General features: G+C 40.3%; 1 protein-coding gene across 8 annotated transcripts in view; it reads left to right on the forward strand.

The window, feature by feature from the left end:
• The window catches only part of LOC107150136 (ubiquitin-like modifier-activating enzyme ATG7), a 187,258-nt gene that overhangs the window by 22,216 nt on the left and 140,308 nt on the right, over positions 1-24,734 (forward strand). For 4 of the 8 annotated variants that reach the window (XM_048787120.1, XM_048787118.1, XM_048787119.1 and 1 more), the window contains exons 8-11: positions 1,399-1,602; positions 3,655-3,770; positions 9,288-9,363; positions 24,071-24,151. In XM_048787120.1, the coding sequence (XP_048643077.1) occupies positions 1,399-1,602; positions 3,655-3,770; positions 9,288-9,363; positions 24,071-24,151 (477 nt within the window). The remainder of the gene's footprint in view (positions 1-1,398; positions 1,603-3,654; positions 3,771-9,287; positions 9,364-24,070; positions 24,152-24,734) is intronic. The other 4 variants (XR_007341990.1, XR_007341991.1, XM_048787123.1 and 1 more) reach the window with 1 other exon arrangement.

Here is a 24,734-nt window from a genome sequence, read left to right on the forward strand (position 1 = left end):
ACCACCCCAACCTTTCCTCCCCCCAGCAAAGAGGGGTGACATGTGTAACCCTAGAGCCCAGTGCCAAAAGGCTTTCACTACAGATGCTGTTTTTGCTCACTTCATCACCCAAGATAATAGTTAGTGTTTACAGTTTACCTTCCCTCAAGGTCCTTTGAGGTGCTCAACACCAGCAGGAATGATACATCTGGGTTCAAATTCGAGCTTCAAGAGGGCAGGAACTTTCACTAATATTTGGTCAGTGACAATTTTAAAGGCCATCAGTAGAGAATAGTGAACTAAATCACAATCCAATACCCATGGTGGAATAGCGTGCAGCCATTCACATTTATGTTTCAAAGAATTCTAATATGGAAAATATCATGCTGTGTTAAATAAGATACAATATTATATATATTTTAGTATCAATTATGTTTAGATATAAACATATACATATAAACATTTCTATATGTCTATCCATCCATTCATCCATCTATCAAGAGAGAAAAGAAATAGGGGAAAGAGAAAGGGGAAAGTTGGGGAGGAAGTAAAAGGGAGAGGAGATAGCAAGAAGAAATGTTTCAAACTCTTACTTGTTTGAACTGTGTATGTTGAGTGATTTTTTTTTCTTTTAGTATGATTTGTTCATACTAAAAGAAAGTATTTTTCATACTTTTTATATGATCAGAAATTTGAGAGAGCACATCAAATTATAATTAAGAAAAGTTCTTATAGTATAAATGAAAAAAAGATGTCCTTAAAAATCTATGTGGTAAATGAATTATTTGATAATGTGAATTATATCTCCATGAAACTGTTATAAAAAAAATCTACATGGAGCCAAGTGTGGTGGCATACATCTGTAATCCCAGCGATTTGGGAGATAGAGGCAGGAGAATCACAAGTTTGAGGATAGCCTCAACAACTTAGTGAGACCCTCAGCAACTTAGCGGAACTCTCAAAATAAAAAAATAAAAGGATTCAGGATGTAGTTCAGTGGTAAAGCAATCCTATGTTCAATTCCCAGGACCAAAAAAAAAAAAAAGAAAAAGAAAAAATCTATGTGATATAATGGTACAAAGAATGGGCCTAAGAACTTGGTTTTACATTTCTGCCTATAAGCTATGTGACCTTGGGCCAGTAATAGAACTAAACTCTCTGACTTCCATTATCCTCATCTAAAATTGGACAATGTTTGTAGGGAGTTTTAAATGAAATGAAATAATTAAAGATAATCACTCTTTAAGTGCCTTATGCTTAATAAACCCTCAGTATTGGAAAGCTTGTAACATCATTGGTTGTTAGAGTCCACTTATACTCCTATGCAAAAAAAAAAAATTATAAAATTTAACTAAATATGAAATTAGCCCTGGTTTAAAAAATGTTTCCATTAATTCTCTTATTCCTTGATATCTACAGCTGGTCATCAATGCTGCCTTGGGATTTGACACATTTGTTGTCATGAGACATGGCCTGAAGAAACCAAAGCAGCAGGGAGCCGGGGACCTGTGTCCCAATCACTCAGTGGCATCTGCTGACCTCCTGGGCTCATCACTTTTTGCCAACATCCCGGGTTACAAACTTGGCTGTTATTTCTGCAATGATGTGGTGGCCCCAGGAGATGTAAGTAAATTTCTTGGTGTTTCCAAAGATTTCCGAAGACCATGTTGTGTAGTAGGGCAGAGAAACAAAGCTCTTTCATTGTTATTTATAAACTGTCTTTCCACAAAGAGAATTCTCCTATTTGGGGGGGATGGCATTGTTCCAGGATGAGCCTCAATTGGAATCATCAACTGTCCAGCTCTTCCTCATTCACCAAGAAAAATGCAGCCACAGATAATTTGGAGGGGGATGAGCTCAGTGAGGAAAGTGTAGCCCAGCCTGGTTCCTGACAGCATGCAGTACTTTCTCCTGTACTTATCTTAGTAAAATAAACATTAAACATAGCGAGTCTAAAGATCCAGATGCCAATCCAGACCTTGACACAGTCTCACAGGTGATTCCAAATAAGCCTCCTAGACTCCCTGTGCCTCTGCAGAATGGGAGTGGGGCATAGACTTGTCATTTTTTTTTTTAAGTTGTAGATGGACACAATACCTTTATTTTATTTATTTGTTTTTTTACATGGTCCTGAGAATCAAACCCTGTGCCTCACACATGCTAGGTGAGTGCTCTATCTCTGAGCCAAAACCCCAGACCAACTTGTCATCTTTTTTTTTGTTGTTCAAATTAAAGATTGCTTTTTTAAAAATATTTTTTAGTTGTCAGTGGTTCTTTATTTTATTTATTTAAATGTGGTGCTAAGAATTGAACCCATTGCCTCACACATGCTAGGCAAGCACTCTACCATTGAGCCACCATCCTAGCCCCTATTTGTCATTTTTTAACAAGTGACAGTGCAGGATTCCAAGTAGATGTTAAATTTCATGTACACAGTCAATAATATTTTAGTATAATTACGCCCAGTGCAATATTTGAGGCCTACTAATACTAAAAATTGTTTGTTTGTATAAGATTCAAATTTAACTGCACATCTCGTATTTTATCTGGCAAGCTAGCAGAAAAAGGAAAAATGCTGGCTGTGTCAGCTCACAGCAGAAAGTGGGTCAAGTGTGGAAGTGCTATGAACTGCCAGACCACACTGTGCAAATGTGAGATTCTCTAGCTTGATTGACACCACTGGAGTTGGTCTGCAGGAGTGGTCTTTCATCAGAAGAGCTCATACTTTCCAGTGAAGCAAAGCAGAGATGCTTTCTGTATCTACCCACACTCTATACACACACATTTTCTCCTTCTTTTAAAACTTGTTCTTTAATAATGCATATCTTTTTTTTGTGTGTGTGACTGGCTTTTATGACCACCTAGTATAAAGAAAAGATGAGCTTTCTCTTATGTGAGGAAGATGGTTCAATGATCTCCATCATGGTATGAGAACATGTGGCTGGTCCTGTCATTTAGTTATTGCCAACAAGAAGAATGCTTGGTCCCTTCCACTAAAGTCATGTCCATTCAGAAAGTAAGATTTTCAGAGTCAAAATTTTCTTGACCACCCCTGAATTAGCCCAGAGTTTTTAGATTAGAATTCTTCATTGATTAGAATCAATGAAGGCTTATGTTTGGAGTTAGGCTATAGCAAAAATGCTTGTAGGTAAGTCCTGGAACCACATTAAGGGTGAGGAGGTGTGTACATTTCAAGGGACATGTAGGAACTGAGACTTGCAAGTTAGCAAACTCCTGTTTCCATCTCTGGGTCACTCAGAAGCATTTGCTTGGTTAGAATGGTAGGACACTTGCCTATCCAAATTACTCTTCCTTTCTATGTCTCCACAATGTAACTACCAAGCCCAAGAGATTTGAATTGAGTCAGTGGAAGGAGAGTGCATGGTGCAAATCCACAGTATGAGGCAGCAGAGCCCTCATTTTGCTTGCCATCACCAATCTTTAATTGTTGAGGCTGCTAATCCTTTTCAGAATTATTACCTCATTGAATTAACTGAATTGTGTATTTTGTGTAACTTGATCCTCCCAGAAATGTTGTTATTTGAAGCTGGGTGTTCTCTGCCAACAATGAGCATCTGGTTGTATTTTAAAGCTTTATCGTGGAGGAGCGCCTTGCTCAAACAGAGTTGAGTGGACTAGAACTTCCAGCACGTGTCAATGATTGTTTCTCTGCAGTCAACCAGAGACCGGACCTTGGACCAACAGTGCACAGTGAGTCGTCCAGGACTGGCCATGATTGCAGGAGCCCTGGCAGTAGAATTGATGGTGTCTGTTTTGCAGCATCCAGAAGGGTGAGTTTGCTATTTAGAAATGGTGTTTAAACAAAGCAAGCATTTGTTGGCACTTGATCTTGCTTGACCTATTCTTAATCTGACTTTTCTGAGAATTTTATTATTTTTTCTGTCCTCAAAAACACAAGACTAATAAACAAACAAACAAACAAATAAAAAAAAAAAAAAAAGCCTGGTCCAATTCTTTGGACAGGGAGAACTTGCCATGTGATCTTTGAGGCTATATCTCTTGAGTTATTTGGCAACTATTAATAAGAAAGAATACAAGTTTTGGTAGGGACTCTCGGACACTAGTGTGCTAGTAAGTTTTTATTTTTTCCATCCTTGAACCTTTGTAAGGTGGTACATGAATCACCAATGTTAGAAATTGTATTCAACTGTATATAACAAAGATTCATGTTCAGAAACTTTGCCAAATGAGCTTTATCTTTCTTATGCAACAAGAAGTTCAGAGGTGAGCAGTCCAGGATTAGTACAAAGATTCCATTATGCCATCAGAGACTGAAGTTACTTCTTATCATTCACTCAGCCACTCTTAGCTTTCTTTCTCGTGCATGGCAGTTTGTGGTTATGGGATGGATATTGTGCGATCAGTATTACATCTGTGTGCCCATTTAGAAGAAGGAAACGACCAAAGGATGAATGTTGTGGTCATCTGAGTGTGCCCCCTTTTAAAGAGCTTTCCTGAAAGATTAACCTATTAATTCTAACTCCTAGTTGCAGGGAATACTGATGAATGTAGTTTTGTTTTCTTTTGTTTTGTTGGCTGGGCATATTGCCCCTCTGTATAAAATTATTGTGAGAAGAATGGAGGTTGAACAGACAACCTGTGTATCTTCACATTTTTTTTTTTGAAATGTTACATATTTTAAGTTCCCAAATATATTGTTATATATTTGGTGTTTATATATTTGGTTATATAGTTGGTGTTTAGTTTTATAGAATTTTTTTATTCCCATTTTCGTTGCTTTTCATTTCTTTATCTTCAAACTCCCAGAGTAGGGCATTTTTTCATCTGCCTGAAGAACAATTCCCTTTAGGGTTTTTTTTTTTTTTTTTTGAGAAATACCAGTGACAGACATGGTGGAGCATGGCTGTAATCCAAGTGTCTCAGAAGGCTGAGTCAGGAGGATCCCAAGTTCAAGGCCAGACTTATCAACTTAGCAAGGCAACTTAGCAAGGCAACTTAGTGAGACCTCTCTCAAAAACTAAGAAGAGATGGGGATGTGGTTCAGTGGTATAGCATATCCTGGATTTAATTCCCACTACCAAAAAGAAAAGAAAAAAGAAATACTAGTGACAAATATATTTCAGGTTTTGTTTGTCTGAAACTGTCTTCATGTTTGAAAGAGGGTTTCTTGTGTTCTATAGAATTCTACATTGGCACTCATTTTCTTTCAGCACTTTGAGAGTATAATTGGATTGTATTTGGTTGCCTTTATCTCTGTTGAGAAGTTAAGGATTTTTCCCATTGCTGCTGTTTTGAGCAATTTGCTTTGCTTCCTTTTGCCTTCCCTGAGTTGCTTCAAGATGATCTTATTGCCTTTGCCTTTCAGAAGTGTGATCATCATACACCATCTTCTGTATTTTTTCTGACTGAGCTTTCTAGTGCCTCATGAACCTGTGGCTTAATGCCTTTCATCTATTGTGGAAAATTCTCAGCCATTATATTAGAAAAATTACTTCTCCCATTCTCTTTTGCCTTGTTTCTCTTGAGACTCCAGTAACATACCAGTTGGAATCATGTGTCTTTCATGGTCTCTTCTGTATTTTCAATCATTTGTCTTTCTTTGCTTCAGTCTAGCTCTTTGCCTTTGGTTGTCTTCCAGTTATGATTCTCTCATCTTTATGTCTCCTGTGTGTAAAACCAACATCATTATCAGATGTTTCAGGGCCAGAATTGCCATTTGACTTTAGTGGGTTTTTTTATACCTTTATTTTATTTATTTATTTATTTATTTATTTATTTATTTATTTATATGTGGTGCTGAGGATGGAATCCAGGGCCTCACACATGCTAGGTAAGCACTCTACCACTGAGCCACAATTGCAGCCTACCATTTGATCTTGTTTTATATATTTCCTAGTCTTTGCTGAAGATCTGATGTTTGTTCTTTTTGATTCCTTGAGAACATTTAATCCTGTTTTAAGCCTTTAGCAGATATCTCCATTGTTTGTATCTCCTAAGGTTCTGTTCCTGCTGTCTGTTATTTTTCCTACCTACCTTTTGGTCATGTGTTGTCTTCTTATATACCCATTTCTAAAACCAACAGTGATAAAAGTTGTTATTATGGAAAATTCAAACATATATACTAAACCTTCTGTTTACTCCACCTGGTTTAACATCTACCAACACATGTTCAGCCATCATTTATCTACACTGCTATCTGTGTTTTTTTCTTCTTCCTACTGACTTTTTTTAAAAGCAAATCCAAGATACAGCATTTTATAAAGTGAATCTTTCTAGTATGCATCTCTACTGTTTTTAGTTGTAAAAACAAAGACTTCCTTGATGTATTCACATACCCAATTAATATTGAGACTTCTCAAACTGGATGCAGTGGTACCTGCTTATAGCCCCAGCTACTTGAGAAGCTGAAGCTTGAACTCAAGAGTTTGGGAACAGCCTGGGCCACTGAGTAAGACCTTTTCTTAAAAAGAGAAAAGAAATTTCTCTAATTCCTTGAATATTTGGAGGATGTTGCAGGGGATTATATCTAGGGCCTTGTGCTTGCTAAGCATATGTTCTACCCCTGAGCTATACCTCTAGCCCCCGTTTGGTTATTTTTGATTGGATATGACATATAAAAATTGTAGAGATGTGATGTACATTTTCTTCTGTAAAACTGCTGGTAAGTTCACTAGCCATCTTAGAATACCTTAATCCATTTAGGAATGGTCTTTTTCTGGTTTACCTTTTCTCTGAGATAGGCCCCAGTGATCCCAACTTTATGTCTGAGATATTTTCCATGATTTTTCCTTATTGGCAGAACTCAGAGTCTAGTTTTCCCCTCCAGCCTCATGAGCCTATTAGTGTCACATTCAACTTGTAATCCTATGGTCATTGCTTTTGGAGGTTGAGAGTTACTTTATGGGAATCCCTCTCTAAGAAGCCTGTTTTACTTTTATGGTCTTCTCTCTTCTCACAGATCTTTGTACTAATTCTTCCCTACCTTGGTATCTTTCTGATTCTTTCAAACAAAGATTTTTATATTTTGTCTACTGTCTTGATCTGTTTTTTATTACTATAACAAAATACCAAGGCTGGGTAAGTTAAAAAGGACAGAGTTGTTTTGGCTCTTAGTCCTGGAAGACAAGAGTATGGTGTGGGCATCCTTTTGACTTTTGATGAGCATCTTGTGCTACATCACAGCATGGCAGAGAAGAGGGAGGAAAGTGGCACATACAGAAGAGCATGTGTTTGAGAAAGAAAGCAAGGCAGTGACCTTGCTTTATAACCTGCTCTTGTGGTATCTAATCTAGTCCTGTAAAACCAAACTTCCTCCTGCCAGACCTAACCCATTTTTGAGAGCGCCTACCCCAGCTTCTAGTGAGGGTGGAGCCCTGTGATCTAATAACCTCTTAAAGGCTCCACCACCTGGATACCATGACAGTGGCAATCACTTCAACCTAACTTTTGACAGGGACAAGCCACATCCAAACCACAGCATCTGCTTTCCTTTTATTCTCTATGGGAGGGTTGGCCATGACCTCTTAGTTCACTAGTGTCACATCAGTTTAAAAATACTTTTAAATTTATTATGACTCATAGTGTTCCAGGCTTATATGAGAGAAGAAAGAAGTGAGTGAGCTTGTGGCTTTTGTTTAACTTGGCCTTGGGCCTTTTAGTATCTATACGTTGAACACATTGTATGTATGTTATATTCCACGTAAAAAAATTCACACAATTGTGGGCTAGACACCTTATCTTCTCCAAGCAAGGAAAAGGTCTTGCTTACAACAACAGAATTCGTTTTGCCTTAAACACAATGAGACAAAAATTAATTTTAAAAACAGAGTCAGTCATTTAAAAAAACAGAATTAATGAAGAGGAGAGAAAAGGAAAGGAAGCAAAAAGAAATATAGAAATTTAAGATCTCTCAGTACCTGCCTGTGATTGTGCTGTCAGAGTCAGAGATAAGCCAGACTGATGTCAAGCGGGTATCCATACCTGACTCCATTACAAATGCATTATGATTGATTTATTTTTCAAATAATGATTTGGTGCTCGTTTTCTGCTAGGCATTGTTCTAAGCACTTGACAAATATGAACCCATTTAATCCTCGTAGTAAACCAACTAGGAAAGAACAATGATTATTTGTCCTATTTTTGATGGGGAAACTGAGGCACAGGGAGGATAACCAAGTGGCTAAAATTTGGATATCTAATAGGTGGCTCAGCCAGGATTTGGTTCAGCCAGTGTGGCTCCAGAGTATTTTGATCACTGTGCAGTGCTGTCCTCTCTTCTCGGACTGCCTCTCCCGCTGCTTCCTGTTTAGTGGGTGCTTATCTGGCACTCTGCAGCCTCTGGATGTTTGTCCTTAAACCAGGTAGTAACGCAATACAAGAAGGAAAGAAGCAAAAACCTTTTTTTTTAAGATTTATCTTTCAAAAAATTAAAGATTTAGTTCTCAGAAAGTCAACACAAATTTGAAAGAATTTTCTATTCATTTTGTGACTTAGAGGTTGTCTGCACAGTTGAAAAGATGGCCTCTGTACCGTTTTGTTGCCATATGTAACTAGTATAGAAGTCCTGGAGTTAAATGGAAGTAGGCAGCTTTTTAGTCCTCTCGTGTTTGTCATCTGCCTTAGCTATCCCTGCTGTTTATGTTTATTGCTGCCTTATGGCAGGAAGTGTTTGGGATAACATCTTCCAGAGTTAAGCCAGACACAGTGGTGTACTTTGTGTACTTTGCTCCTGTGGTCCCAACTACTCTGGAGGCTGAGACAGAAAGATTTTTGGGGACCAGGAGTTTGAGGCCGGACTGGGCAAGAAAGTGAGAGCCCATCTCTTAAAAAAAAGAAAGAACAAATGAAAGGAAGAAAGAAAAAAGTGAAATTAAAGTTAGAACGTTTTCCACTTTCAAATTTCAATAGAAAAATGTGCTGTGGTGTTTTATAAGACTATCTCAGAGTAAGGAATTTATGCTTATAAGCTTATTACAAAGCATTGTGTTTGGCAGTTTATCTAACATGCTCCTAATTTATTCATCACAATCTCCTTATTCCTACCTTGTAGACAATGGACCTGGAGCACACAGAAGCTAAACAATTTGCATGGTGGTCACATGCTCTGGTCTTTCCAACTTCAAACCAAGCATGCTTTTTTTTTTTTTTGTTACTCTCTTTTCCTTCTCTCCCCATGGAAAAGAGGTTTTTGCTAGCTTGTGCTGCTCAGCAAGCTCTTTGGTTACTTTCATGAACCTTACATGGACATCCCTCCCTCCTGCATCATCCCTAGGTGTCCACCATAAATTCTGGTTAACTGAACAGTTATAATTGTTTCCTGTCCCCAGGGGCTACGCCATTGCCAGCAGCAGTGATGATCGCATGAATGAGCCTCCAACCTCTCTTGGGCTTGTACCTCACCAGGTTAGTGATCTGGAAATGAAATCAGGATTCTGGACCTGATCCCTTTGGTGCAAGGGGAACACATGGGAGTCCCTTTACCACTCCACCATCCCAGCCCACTTATCCCACAGCTAGGCTGTCAGTGGGGGAATTTTATGACACCCTCCCCCAAAATATACTCCTGCAGTATGCCAGTGAAAAGAAATCAGGAAAAAGCAGCATCAGTATTACTCAGACTCTTCGATGCATTTGGCATGCTGACTAGAGTCCTCATCACAGAGTAAGAAAAGAAGGAACAGGCTTTGGAATCACCCAGTGGTTTAAATCCCAGTCCTGCAGTTATGAAGGTGGCCTTCCTTGACCAACTCATGAAACTTCTTGAAGTCTTAATTCTCACTCTCTCTCTTTTTTTTTTTAATATATTTTTTTAGTTACCGATGGATATAATACTGTATTTTATTTATTTATTTATTTTTATGTGGTGCTGAGGATCGAACCCAGTGCCTTACATGTGCTAGGCAAGTGTTCTGCCACTGAGCTTCTACCCAAGCCCCTAGTTCTCCTATTTTAAAATATACCTGCCTCATCTGGTAGCTGAAGAGACCAGGGACAGTAGATTGACAGGGCTCAGCAACAAAGTGTATTGAGGGCTCTCAGCAAATGATGCCTGCTATTTGGGCATTATTAGTATTGACTACTTACCCAAATAGATAGCCTTTATGGGCAAGCCTGTTTGTTATTAGTATTGACTACTTACCTAAATAGATAGCCTTTATGGGCAAGCCTGGGAAAACCGCTGGAAGTATGTAGTATCACCAAAAAAAGGATGTCTTTTCAGAAATATAAGCCAAAACATCATAAGGAAGGCCTATTCCCTTAGGGAGGAGAAAGAATGAAGCTGTAGGATGAATACTTAGCATTGATGTTGCTGCTTCATTTGTTTCCATGGCCCTTTTCTTGGAGGAATGAAGAGGCTTTCTGGTCTTCTCCTTTGGAAATCATTCCCCTGGCGTTCATGTTGTGGTTCAGCAGTAACTTGCAGAAGTCTGCCTTCTTTCAGTGCACTGGTGACAGTGCCCACCAATTTGATGTGCAAGGAGAGACTCACTTGGTTCATGTGTGCTTCTCTCTTCCCCTCAAATACCTACCTCCTGTCAAGGCCAGCTCTATTATTTTCCAAATGAGGGTTAGAATCAGAAGAGGAGAAATGACCTGTCCATGGTCACTGACAGAGTTAGTGAATGAGCTGCAATCTCAAACCTGGCTGGGCATGGTAATGTACTCCTGTAATACCAGTGGCTCAGGAGGCTGAGGCAGGAGGATCGCAAGTTCAAAGCCAATTTCAGCAAAAGTGAGGCCCTAAGCAGCTCAGTGAGACCCTGTCTCTAAATAAAATACAAAATAGAGCTGCGGATGTGGTTCAGTGGTTGAGTGCCCCTGAGTTCATCCCCAGTACCCCAATAAATAAATAAATAAACCCAAACCTGGCACTCTGACCAGTGTTCTTTGAAGGTTTTGTGACTAGAAAGAGCCCTGGTCCCAGCCAGGTATGGTGGCACACACCTGTCATCCCAGCAACTTGGGAGGCTGAGGCAAGAGGATTGCAACTTTAAGGCCAGGCTCAGCAACTCTAGGGAGATAGATCCTGTCGTAAAATAAAAAAGACTGGGGATGCAGCCCAGTGGTGAAGCACCCCTGGGTTCAATCCCCAGTACCTCCCCCCACCAAAAAAAGCAAGCTCTAGTCCACACATTGTGGGACTTAGCTTGCAGTCTCTACTCCAGTGTTCTTGCACAATGCCACCCACAGTAGGCCTGTCGTTAGGTCTCTTAACATCCCTGAGCCTTCATTTTCCTATCAATTAATCAGATGCTTCACCTTGTGTCCAGGGGTGCATCTGACATGGCCTGTAAACCATAAGACACTGGGAAAATGTGACGTTTCCCCCTGACTCACACAAGGTGGCCTTTGTTTGACATGAGCCTTCTGTAGAGAAACCTTTCCAGCAAGACCCAACAGACACTGTAACAGCCATCTATCACAAGGCCACTGACCTGCAGGGCTGACCTCTGCTATTTATGTTCTCATATCTCATTCAGATCTTTCCCATGTTTCCCCCACCCCCTCTTCTGACCTCGAGCTGTGCCCTCATCTCTTTTACAGATTTTTGTGCTGAGAAGGGCCTTAATTAAATTTTCAGTCATGCCCCTGCACTGGTTTCCTTCTTTAAGCCCTTTATGTTAAATTACTGCAGTTGTAGTTTTCTCAGTGCTGAGGCCAGAGGGCAAAACAGTCTCTCTAGAGAAGAGCCTGTGTCAAAATGCATGTGCCCATGTTTTTCAGGCACTATGGCAACTAATCCCTCTTGGTGTTATTTATCCCCATTGAGCCTGGCAATCGTTTGTCATTCACCAACCCTTCTAGTCCTCTCTCCTCCTTTTCAGATGTCTGAAGGATTATTTTGGTTGTTGGCCATCTCTTCATTTGGCCTTTTCAAAGACTAAAGAATAATGTGGCCATATATGGGAAAAGCTGTGTGTGTGTGTGTGTGTGTGTGTGTGTGTGAGAGAGAGAGAGAGAGAGAGATTACTTGCTTACATTATTTCAAGTTCCAAACCTTTATTTTTAGCTACATTCTGAAAAAGAAAGTAGAGAAAGAACTTGAAGAAATTAATCTCAGGGTTGCAAGGTCCCCATTTATAGAGTTTAAACAATCCCCCCCCCCTTTTCTTAAGCGGAATGAGTCCATTTATGCAACTATGTTTTGATTAGGGGAACATCGTTTCCACAAAAACAGTGGGTTGTGTTGCAATGTCCTCTTGCACACTCGACTCTTTCCTCCTCCTCCTCCTCCTCCTCTTCCTTGCTCTCCCAGACAAATGATTTCCTGTTGGAGGGGAATTGGGTAAACTCCTTTGTGTACTTTGCATGTAAAGAATGGCCAGTGAGATTCTCAGGGCTCATTTTTCTCAGTGCCCCAAAGGAGAATATTTATTAATTGGCCCCTGCAGAATGAGATGTAGTAGAAAAGCCAGAGTCGTTGGACTGAGAATCACAAGGCCCTCCACCAGCAACTCATTGTGTAACTTGGAGAAAGTTCCATAACTTTTCCTGTGTTCCCCTGGTCTCTGCTCTCTGTGTTGGACCCCGGAGGCCTGAAGATTACTCAGTGTTCCCTCTGTAGAGCCACAGGCAGAATTTGGCACATACAGAGATTGGCCAAGTACAGAAAAGGCTTGATTAGGTCCTGAAATTCAATGAAATTCTTCCTGAAGAAACCTCTTATTGAATGTGAAAACCATTTAAGGTGAAAAAATAGGCTTATGGGTCTCTTGTTTTTTTTGGTTTTAGTGTGTTTTGTTTTTCAAGGCTCTGTCCCAGTGTATAAGCAGAAAGCAAGAAGTATAAACTACTTTCTATCTATAAAGAGAGTGATTTAAAAATATCATTTTATTGATATGTGACTGTATATAGATAATCACACAAATGACTATGTGTACTGCTTGATAAATTATCACAAAGTAAACCCACTCCTGCACCCAGCATACAGATTGAAAGCAAATATTATCAAGCATGCTCACAGCTCTCCTCCTGCTTATCCTGGTTATTGTCGCTATTTCCAACAGAGAGATGGACATCTTGACTCTCATATGACTCTGATCTTTCATATGATTTTGATCTTTCCATAAATGAATTTGTATAGGATGTGCTCCTTGGTCTGCCTTTGTTTGTAGGGACCTTTTTCATTATCATTCTTAGCATAGTAGTATTGTTCTTTCTGCTTTCCATCAACTGGAATCTTTTTTTGGGGATCGAGGGGCAGAGGACAGGAAAGTGGAGGAAAGGAAGGGAGGGGAGGAGAGGGAGAAAGGGTAGGGGAAGGGAGAAAGGAAGAGAAGGCAGACAGGCAGGCAAGTAAGCTCATTGTCTTCCTGGTTCTTGGGATGATGACTGAGTTCTTCAAGATCAGATCCTTCCTCTGGTTCTTTTTTAAATGTTTTTTTTTTTAGTTGTAGATGGACACAATATCTTTATTTTGTTTGTTTATTTTTATGTGGTGCTGAGGATAAAACCCAGTGCCTCACATGTGCGAGGTAAGCTCCCTACCGCTGAAACACAACCCCAGCCTTCCTCTGGTTCTTTGTGGGAGGCACACAGTTTAGGAGTTGTAAAACCTACAGGCCACTCCTGATATCTCCAGTAAGTTGGTTTGCAGGGTATTGTGCCATCCTGTGGGCAACACAAGTTCACAGCCTACAGGCCTGCTGATGCTTTGACTGGCTATCATTAGAGCATGGTAAAAACAAAGTGACACCATAGTAGTCATCCAGCATCAAAGTCCTGCTTTTAAGCCACTTTTAGACCACACAGTTCACAGTTTTTGTCTTTGAGTGGAGTGTACTGCTAGTTCTAAAGTACTGATTTAAAAAAAAAACACTCTGAGGATATATGCCCTTCCTTTGGGCTTGTATTCACCAGCTCTGAGTTCTCTTGAGCTCTTGAATGATTCTTTCTGTTAGCTTCAGAAAAGTAGAATGAAGCCAAAACTAGGGCAGAACCCTGGGAGGGCTCTGGCCTGGGAAATCTTGGACTACAGTTCATTTGGCCTGTCTGCTATGCCCTGTAAATCCTTGATTTTAGTTTTAATCAGATCTGTTATACTGTGCTCAGAAATGCTTATCTCAGTGAGCCTAGGGATATGAATGGACTGTCTGTAGGGGAGGATATTCATAGAGAAGCAGGAAGATCATATTTCCTGAGATGTAGCTCAGGAAAAGGAGTCCCTTCCCGCCCGGGTCTATACCCCTCAGCTTGATGGCCATGGCAGTGACAGGAGAAATGGGTAGTCCACATGTTTCACTGTGTTGGCTGTTAAGGTTTGTGACCTGGTCATCCTGTCAGTCTAGCCAATCATGCCAACAGATGGCTCCCAGACATTCATGGCCATGCACCATTAGGGTCAGAGAAGTTATGTAGGCGACATAAGATCACCCAGTATTTGATTGCATTCACTCTTGGAGTCATCTAAGATGGAAGATGTTCCCCAAGCCATTTGGATGTGGTGGGATCTTGTTTCATCTGGGAGGCTCCTGAATGTAAGGCAGCATCTGGGCAGAAGATCTTGATGGAGTCTGGATTTCAACTTCCTGAGGCCCTAGAAGAGAAGGGATTTACCTTTCCCTGGAGGATAAATCACAGATAATATCACCCAATTCAAAAGCATCTCAGATTGCATCTCTTGTCCCAGGAGTTGGGTCTCACTTTATCCGTGGAAGGATATCACTTTGCTTTATGGATGTTGCTTTATGGACAATACTGTACTGTTTGGGAGGTCCCATGAGGTGGTAGCCTAAAGGCTTTGTGATCTTACAGATCTCATTAGAATCCACTTTGCTTCTTAATTTCATATTTATTCTTCCATTTATGACCTCATTTCCCAAAAGACTTGAGGCAGCTCTTGCTGCTTATCACTGTGTGACCTTGGGTAGATTATTTATCCTCTCTGAACCTCACTTTTCTTCCTTTTCTTTCTCTTTACTTTCTTTTCTCTGTTTTCAGTACTGGTGACTGAACCCAGGGTGCTCTATCACTGAGCAACATTCCAGCCCTTTTTATTTTGAGTTGCATGGACTGCCTTGAACTTGTGACCCCTCTGCCTCAGCCTCCCGAGTAGCTGGGATTATAGGCATACACAATGACACCCAGCTTGAACCTCATGCTTATATCTGTAAAATGGAGATAATAACATAATAAGCTCCTAGAATGCATGTATGTATTCAGTTACATTTTCTAGGTACTAGCACAGTTCTGGGCACATAAGAGACATTTGGAAATGTTGGTTTTATCATTTTTCTTTCAGTTTTTATTGAAATGGAAGCATTTGTCTCCTAAACAGGAAATTAGGAAGAACCCATGAAACTCTGGAAGCGATGAATGAACTGAGAATAGCTGGAGGATTAGCCCCATTTGCACTAGTTTTCTAAGGATGACCCTGGCTCATTCCCAGCTTGGTTCTGCCCCTCTGTGGCTCTGGTTCAAGGGGAGATGGAAACTGTTATCTGAAAAAAAGGTCTCTGGTGTGGTGTGTGTGCTGGGGCTTTTGCAATTGCTAAACTCTCTATTTTGGCTTTGAATTTGATTAAGACTCTTTTTAACATCCAAGATTGATCTGAAGTTTGGAGCTTGTTTTTATTTATGCAAACTCCAAGCTGTTGGCAGGCCTACTGGTAGCTGGTGTGAAGTGAAAGCAGTAGGGTCCAGTTGCTGAGATGGTAATTTCTCAGAATGGTCAGGCATTTGGGGGTGTTGAATCTCAGCTTCTCATGGAGGCAAGGCAAGGTAGGTTTGGTGCTGAAGCCAATTTTACTGGTTAGGTAAAAACCTTGACTAGTGGGTGGCCCAGAAATGAAGGGCCCATTTTTATTCCTCATCTTTTTTTTTTGGTACTAGGGACTGAACTCAGGGGTGGGCACTCGACCACTGAGCCACATCCCCAGCCCTATTTTGTATTTTATTTAGAGACAGGGTCTCACTGAGTTGCTTAGTGCCTCGCTTTTGCTGAAGTTGGCTTTGAACTCGCCATCCTCCTTTGAACTCGCCTCAATCTTCCAACCTGCTGGGATTACAGACATGCACTGTGCCTGGCCTGATATTTTTACTTTATATCCAAGTGGGGCAAAGTTGACCTAAGAGAATGTGTTCACCCGATAGGGGATAGGTCCTCTAGGTGTTCAATTTTTGTTTTAGTTCTTTTGTTTTAGTTCTTTTCTTTAAGTTCCTCTGGCCTTCTGTCTGTCCCTCCTTTCCATTTTACCTCCTCTTTGCATTTCAGTTTTTCTCCCCCAGGCTTTAGAGCCAGAAAGAACAGAATTCAGATTCCTGGTTTTAGCACTTGGTAGTTGTGAAACCTGGGGCAAGCCATGTCCCTTCCTGGGTCCTGACTTCCTTATCTGGATTGAAGGTCACAGGTTGGTAGCAAGCCAAAATGAGATGCAATGTGTGAAGATAGCCAGGAGCACTAGACAGCAGCTTGATGCTCAGCACCTGTGAGTGCTCTGCCCTCTCCCGGCCATCAAGTTCTGCCATAATCCAGGACAGGCCTTCCTGCATAGCTTCTAAAGTGAGGGGGGCACAGTTAAGTGCAAGGGAAAGAGGAGAGGAGGAAGAGCGTTAGAGGAGACAGAGGAGAGAAGGGCAGAGGTGAGGGGTGCTCAGTGAGTCTGAGGAACTGAAAGGCCAATGCGCCCATGATGTGGAGAGTTGGGGGAAACCAGGGGAGAAAGCAGGGCGTGCACAAGCTATTTAAAAGTTTGGACCTTCAGCTCAGAGGAAGGTTTGGCATGATGTGATAAGATCTGGCTGCTGCATGGAGAATAGACTGCAGGAGACATAAGTGACTCTGGAATCATTTAAGCTTAAATTAGAAGACAGCCTGATCCAGGGGTTCCCTTATCTGGAGCCAATTCAAAGTACACATTTCCCAGTCACCCCAGAACCACTGAGTGAAAAACTTCAGGAATTCTAGTCATTGGAGAACCACTGCTAGGGCCTGAGAATAAGGTTTCTTGGTGGCATCCACAGGACAATGTGCCTAACTCCTGAAGATAGCACAGACTAACCTTTGGATTTTGTGCTCCTACCTATGCTAGTTGTATTTCCAGCATCCCATCCCCACCCCAGCCCAAACAGGTATTACTACTTGGGCTCCTTGCTACATAGAAGTACACAGGTGCGCCTCATGAAGTCCTGCGTGATCAACGCCTCACGGGCGTTCAACTGAGTACAGCTGGGCAGCTTGCCCAGGACCCCTTTAAAAGCCTTGTGCTGGGCCTTTTTGTCTCCTGTGTTCCGCCTTTTCTCCCACTCATGCTGAGCATCCTGTCTTACGAGCCCTGAAAGTCAAGCTCAGGTATGACACAGTGCCTCTAGTTCATAACAGGGATTCAACTCTGGCTGCTTTGCTCCTTTAGAGCCTTGGGCGATGAGTGGGCTGAGAGCCAAGTGAGCACCTGTAATTGTTTCTTCTAGGCCCTGTCATTTCTAGCTGGATTTTTGGAAGGGGCGGTTTGATTCATTTTTGTTTTTATTATTCAGGTAGTAGCAAAGATGCACAGATTACAGAACTACTTTAGATTGAAAACATTGTTTTTTTTCCAAGCTGGGAGTGTATAGCTTGGTGGTAAAGTACTTGCTCAGCATATAAGAGGGTCTGGGTTCAAGCCCCAACACCCAAATAAAAGTTTTTCTTCTTAGAATGCTACTTGAGATACTAATGTTGGTGATTATTTGCAAGAAGAGGTATGAGGGAGGGTAGGAGGGACTTTTCATTTGTACCTTTGTGTACTATTTTGAAAAAGAAAAATCAAGATCATAAACTGTTCTTTAGCATTTCCTTTTTCAAAACAACATATACAATGTGTGTACATGATGGTTAAATATTGATTGGGTGTGTATACTCATACATTGCCACCACAAAAGATGTGGGGAACGTTTTTGTCACCCCAAAATTTCCTTTGTACCTCTTCTCATTTCATATTCCCACCCTCAGCCCCAGGCAACTACTGATCCTATTTCCGTATGGGCTGTTTTCATTTCTTCTTTTTTTTCTTTCATTTTTTTCATTTCTTCTTTACATTATCTTATTACATAAAAGCATAATCTAAATTTTAGAAAGTAAATTGTGCAGGGAGACAGACAAGGTTTGACCCCTCACTAGGGCTGTGGGAGTGAAACTGATAGTCCTCCCTCCCCATAGGGAAAGGGGAGAATGGAAGGGGGTGTTGTTTAAGAGGAAGTTGAATGTTTGACTTTTTAAACACTGCAAAATGGAAGTAAATGCACCATGGGAGTGTGGGGTTTTTTTCCTCTTGTTTTTCTGTCATGTGCTTATTGTTTTCAAAGGAAGACTTAATTTAAAAAAACAAACAAAAAACCACCTTTTTTCCTTTAAGGAGAGATTGACAGCAAATATGGAATATGAAGTAAGCTTTGTACAGTCCTCAGAATCAGAGAATTTACTTTGAGCAGTATCAGGCTTTGGTTCCTATGTGGATGGAGAGGTAACTTAGAAATCACTATATAAAAGCTGTTTGGTGTAAATTTAGTACAGGCTAAACAAGGTGGAACAGTGATGCTATTTTTAGAAAACTGGAAGGAATTTGAGGCTTGACGAAGGCCTGCATTCATTTTTCTGACAGCTTATGTCAGCGGTAGCAAAGCCCTGGAAAGTATAAGGAAGGTAACAAGATAGGAATCACTTGGGACTCTTAGACACAGGTTCTTAGACCTTCTCTCAGACCTTTTGAGTCAAATTTCAGGGATTTTCCTGATGAGACAAGTTTGAAAAACACCAAATAATCATATTCTTTCACATACTTTGTATGCTGCTAAGATAAAGGTCATTGTGAATTTTTCCCCATCCAAACTAAGAACAAACCTTTGTGTCCACACATGCGCACATATGCACACTCACTGGGGCTTGAACTTGCTAAGCAGGTACTCTGCCACTGAGCTACACTCCCCAGCATGGGAGAATTCTTTTAATTTTTTTGATTGTGCCCTGCCCCTCCAAATAGGTGTGAATATATTCATTAGGACTTTTGCATAAGGAACCTGGATTTTACATTGCTTTGGGAACCTGTGTACACCTTAAGTGAGGTGCTAAAATTTTAAGTAGCAACCTCTGCTCTTTAAATTTGTATACATTTCTTCTAAGACTGAGGGAATGCACAGCACATTGTGGAGATGCCACATTTATAATACTAGGGATATAAAAGCATAAATGACTGGGAAGGGTTTCAAATGGCCTGGAAAATGTGACTCATGGTAAGTTAGAATTTTTCTTGTGGTTTATTTGGGATGTGTTTTCTCTGTATAATTCAGATGTGAGTAATTTTGCAGGCTTCCAGTTGTTATGCTCATTCATTCATTTCATAATTTATTGAGTAAATCTCATGAGCAAATCCCTGTGTTGCGTGAGTAAATACAAATAGTTTAACTGGTCTTGTCTTCTAAAAACGAGAAGTTTTTTAAAGCACTTAATTATGGCACGCTTTGTGATTCTAAAATTCACAGGGAAATGCTAAGGACCCAGAATAGTCTAAATAATCTTGAAAAAAGTGAATAAAAGTTGAAGAACACAGATTTTTCCAGTTTTAGTATAGAGCTACTGTTATCAAGACACTGTAGTACTTGCATATAGATAAATGTGTGTAGATCAGTGAAATAGAATTGACAGTCCAGAAATGAGCACTTAAATTTGTGTCCAAGTGATGATAGTTCAGTGAAGAAAGAAGAGTCTTCAACAAGTAGTCCTGGGACAGCTGGATTTTTTACATGCAAAAGAATGAATTTAAATCCTTATCTCCTACTCATATACAAAAATTAGCTCAAAATAGACCACGGACCTAAATATAAGGGCTAAAATGTGAAACTCCTAAGAGACAGTATCATAAATCTTCATCATCTTGGGTTAGACAATTTTTTTAAATATCTGACATGAAAAGACCAAGAACAGAATTAAAAAATAGATAAATAGGACTTCACCAAAATAAAGTTTGTTCTTCAAGAACCCCAAAAGACAAACTATAGAAAGGGAGGAAATATTTGTAAATTGTGTATCTAAGAAGTTTGATTCCAGAATATATAAAGAACTTCCAGTTTAACAACAAAAGGGCAGCCCAGTTTAATATTTGGTAAAGGATTTGAGTAGACATTTCTCCAAAGAAGGTCTATAAATGGTCAAGAAACTCATGGAAAGATGCTTGACAGTCATGAGAGAAATGCAGATCAGAACCACAGTGAATGAGTTGCCAATCTCACACTCACTGAGATGGTTTTGATGATGAACAAGAATAACAAGTGTTGACAAGGAGCTGGAGAAATTGGAGCCCTCATACCTGTCTACTGGAAACATAATATGGTGTGGTCACTTCAGAGATGGTTTGGCAGTTCTTCTTTGAGATGTCAATCATAGAATTACCACGTGACCTTGTAACTGCACTCTTAGGGATAATATGCCCAAGAGAAATAGCAATCTACTGATGAGTAGATAAACAAATGTGGCATGTCCATAAAATTAGATATTATTTAGCAATAAAAAGAAATACTAATGTGGATAAAAACCTTATGTTAAGCAAAAGAAGGCAGTTGTATATGGCTCCACTTATAGGGCATATACAGAAGAGGCAAATCAATAGAAATAGAAGGTAGATTAGTGTTTCCCAGGGTTTGGAAAAGGAAGAATGGAGACTAATTTCTTTCCGGTCCTGGATTTCTTTTTGGAGTGATGAAAAATGTCTAGAAATTAGATAGTGGTGCTGGTTGTACAACCAAAATTATAAACACTGAGTTTATACTTTAAAAGCTGAATGGGGGCTGGGACTGTAGCTCAGCGGCAAAGTGCTTGCCTAGCATGTATGAGGCACTGGGTTCTATTTTCAGCACCACATAAAAATAAATAAAGACATTCTGTCCATTTACAACCACAATTTTTTTAAAAAAAATGGTTTGCATGTGAATTATATTTCAATATACCTTTTATTAATTTTTCAAAAAGTCTAATTCATTTGATATTGAGGGTATAAAGACCAAAAGATGGATTTCAGAGGGTGGAGATGTTATTTCTAGGTTGAATGGCAGGTGGATGGAGGATTGATTAAAGAGGTATCTGGGCTGAGTGATTTTTTTCATGAAGATGAGGACTTAGATACATGTGTCTTAGCAAAAGGAAGAATTCTGAGTCATTGAATTCAGCCTGGGGCAAGACCAGGAGATGACAGAAGTTTGGGGGAGGGAAGTTAACAGTTCAGGTTAACAGTTGGATCAGACTGGGAAAACACTCTGTCCAAGATACAATTGGGAAGACAAGTTGGGTCCAGATCCCTGGGGTGGGGGATGCTGAAATGCCAGTGTAGGGAATGCCCTGCTTTATTTGGTTTGCTCTAAGTGGCTGATAAAAAGTGGCAGGCCTCAGAGCTTTGTGTTAGGAAAATGAATTGATGACATAACTTGACATTAAGTAGAAGGGAGAGGGCCCACCCTAGGAGTTACCTGTTCGGAGTCAGTTGCAGTGGGTATGAGAAGGGTTTCCTCTGAGACTATCTGAAACTGGAAGAGTTTTGATTATGTTCTGGGGCTTCGGGTATCAACTTAGTGAACTTGTAAATCCTCGCCAGCATTATTCTACTTCATTTCCTGGGAAAATGAATCACTGTTTCCTGTCAAAGAGCTGTCTGGGTGCTGAACAATGGTGTGTTGGCCTTGCTCAGCCTCTTTTTTTTCCTTCTGTTCCTCACCACCTGTGTTTTTGTTGTTCTCTCCTTCTTTTCTTTGCCTCTCCTCCTTTCAGCTCCTAATCAGCTCCTCTCCCTTGCTTTTGCTTTTATTCCCCATCTCTAATCATAAGACATTTTAGCAGAGAAAGTTAACCAATATTCTTTCTGCAACATAAGGAACGCTTAATAAAATCTAGATAGAGAGTAATAGCATTACTATAAAATGTGGAGGGTTGGGCTGTTGGTCAGTGGTAGGGTGTTGCCTAGCATGCACAAGGCCTTGGGTTCTATCCCCAGCACTGGAGGAGTGGGGTGGGGGGGTGTGGAAAAAGGAGACATGATGTGTAGGCCATTTTAAATAATATTTTAGTAGAAAATATGCTAAATATGATAGTGTTAAAAAAGAATTTAGTATAAAAGTAACTTGGTCAAACAGGTAACTTCCAGAGCTCCTAAAGATCTCAGCATTACCATCTGTCACTTGCCATTAAAACCCCCTCTGCCAGTTTGATGTCCCCTGTTTTCATATCCTGAATAGCACACTCATGACCCCAGTGGTGCTTTAGGTACTGGATTATGAAACAGCTGCCACTTTGCTGAGATGTGGGGGAATAAAAGATAGTCCCATTTTCAAAGGTTGACAGTGAGGCTATCTTTACCTCCATTGCCTAACTTCTCATTTCCACCCACTCTTTCACTCTTTTTAAAAAAATCTTTATTTTGTTCATTTAGTGTGTTTTTTTTTTTGTTTGTTTTTGTTTTTTAATGTGATGCTGGGAATCAAATCCAATGCCTCTCATGTGCTAGGCAAGCATTTTACCCCTGAGTGACAACCCCAGCCCCACTCCTTCACTCATGAGCTGGGATTATAGTGAGATCACATATATTGATAAGGACATTTGGAAATTTGCTGTAGGCATTTCCTTCACAGATTTTCTAAATACAGGTTTACATATTCTCTTATGTCACTTGTTGCAGTATGGGCCCAAAGATGAAGTTATCCAAACCGGGAATGAAGCCTGAAAAAAGGTTTTGTTTTTATTTGGGGGATGAGTATCAGTACAAGAAACAAAAATCATGAAGAGATCTAATATTACAGACAAAAGCTGTGGTCTGGGGCTGGGGCTGGGGCTCAGTGGTAGAGCATTTGCCTAGCATGTGTAAGGCACTGAGTTCCATCCTCAGCACCACATAAAAATAAATAAAGTTATTTTTTAAAAAAAACATTTAAAAAAAGAGAAATTGGCAGTTTTGTTTGTTTGTTTGTTTGTTTTTTAAATTAAGCTAATCTAAGAGGAAGCCGGCCTCCAGAGGAAGCCGGCCTGCAGCCCATCCAGAGGCCCCAGCCTGGGCCAGATGTTTATACTTTGATCTCACTTACCTGAGTAATGTGCTTCACCCTTCTGAGTCCAAGTTCAGCCAACTTAAAATGGGATAGTCAGGAAGGTCATTTAAATGAACCCAGGACAAGATTTGTATTGTCTGGCTCATTACAAATATTGAGTCCTGTGGAGACATTAAAAGATTTGCTGCTCTTGTTTTTAGTAATAGTATATTAGTAATGCACACAACAGATTGAAATTTTCTCTTTGGCATGAGTACAGTTCTAGAGTTATGTCCCAAGCATAAATGACCTCAGTCATAGTTGGTAGGACCTAGTTACACTCAAATGTGCACACGTTGCAGGTAGAAGTTCACACTCAAGGTGGCGCTGTTGCCCAGCAATTGCTGCAGTTTAAAAAAAAAATTTTTTTTTCTTAGTTAGACCCAATACCTTTATTTTATTTATTTATTTTTATGTGGTGCTGAGGATCGAACCCAGGGCCTCACGTGTGCTAGATGAGCACTCTACCACTGAGCCACAACCCCAGCCTCCAGTTTTACATTTTGTTTCTCTGTTCCATAACAAGCAGAAAACCTGGATGCGAGTTTAGAACTATCTCTGCTTTCTATAGTCAGCCCCCAGGCCATCTGTCCTTGTGTGGCCCCTCCAATATAGTATTGTGGATATGTGCCTTATTCTGTGGTCTCTATAACAAAAGAGTCCAGTCAGAGTCACTGAGGCAACTTATTTTGTGATTCTGGGGATGAAACCCAGAGCCTGGTGCATGTTGGGCATGTGCTGTACCACTGAGTTACACCCCCAGTCCCTTCCTGTTATATTTTTGAAGGTATTCATTAAAACAATACTTTAGGTATTACAGCTTGCTTTTCATATTTTGGAGTTAATTTGCTTTTAGGTCACAAATATGTGAAAAGCTTAGAGGCCCTGGTTCCTAATGTAATGAAGGTCTCAATGTATTTCTTCCCCAGACCCATTTACAATACAGGGGGATTTCTGTCAGGACCACCATAATAACACTTCCTCCTCCTTGCCAGACACTAGCTGCACATTTTCATAGATGTGATCATTCCATGCTTGATATGAATTGTTCTGTTTTGTTTGTTTTTAGATCCGGGGATTTCTGTCACGGTTTGATAATGTCCTTCCTGTCAGCCTGGCGTTTGACAAATGTACAGCTTGTTCTTCCAAAGTAAGTCATTTTTGCATTCAAGGGACTTGTTTTTTTAAAGTGAGCCCATCAGCATTAAATGTCCTTGGCATTACCAAGTGGGGCCACTGAAAAGAACTTATGTGGGGGAGAAGAAGTTCAGGAATCACTTTCTCCTTGTTTTCATTTATCAGTATTTATTCTCACAAAGAATCCAGCCCAAGAAAATTTGACTGATAGTATAGAGAGAAAGAATGAGTTAAGAAATTTTAGCTCTGTATCCACACTAGCATCATGGCCATTTTGGCTAGAACTTAAACTTTACTGGTCTTTGTTCTTCCCCGGAGGGTTTCCCTCCTTGGGTGAACCCTCAACAATTTTTTCGCGTTCCTCAGAAGATGGGGGATTCCAGGCAGTCCTGGATGCATGTCTTTTGGAGATCCACATAATGACAAAGAAAAAGTAAACAGATTAGGGGCCTGGGTAGAGAGCCAATAAAAGAGCCCCTTTGGCTTTGATCTTTGCAGCAGCTCTAAAAATAGATCTGATCTTCTGTCCTTGTAATGGGAAACGGCTGATAGATCTCAAAACTATGGTGATGGCATCTCATTTTTTTAATAGGCTT

This window comes from Marmota marmota, unplaced genomic scaffold, assembly GCF_001458135.2.
Source record: "Marmota marmota marmota unplaced genomic scaffold, marMar, whole genome shotgun sequence".
Classification (NCBI taxonomy): domain Eukaryota; kingdom Metazoa; phylum Chordata; class Mammalia; order Rodentia; family Sciuridae; genus Marmota; species Marmota marmota.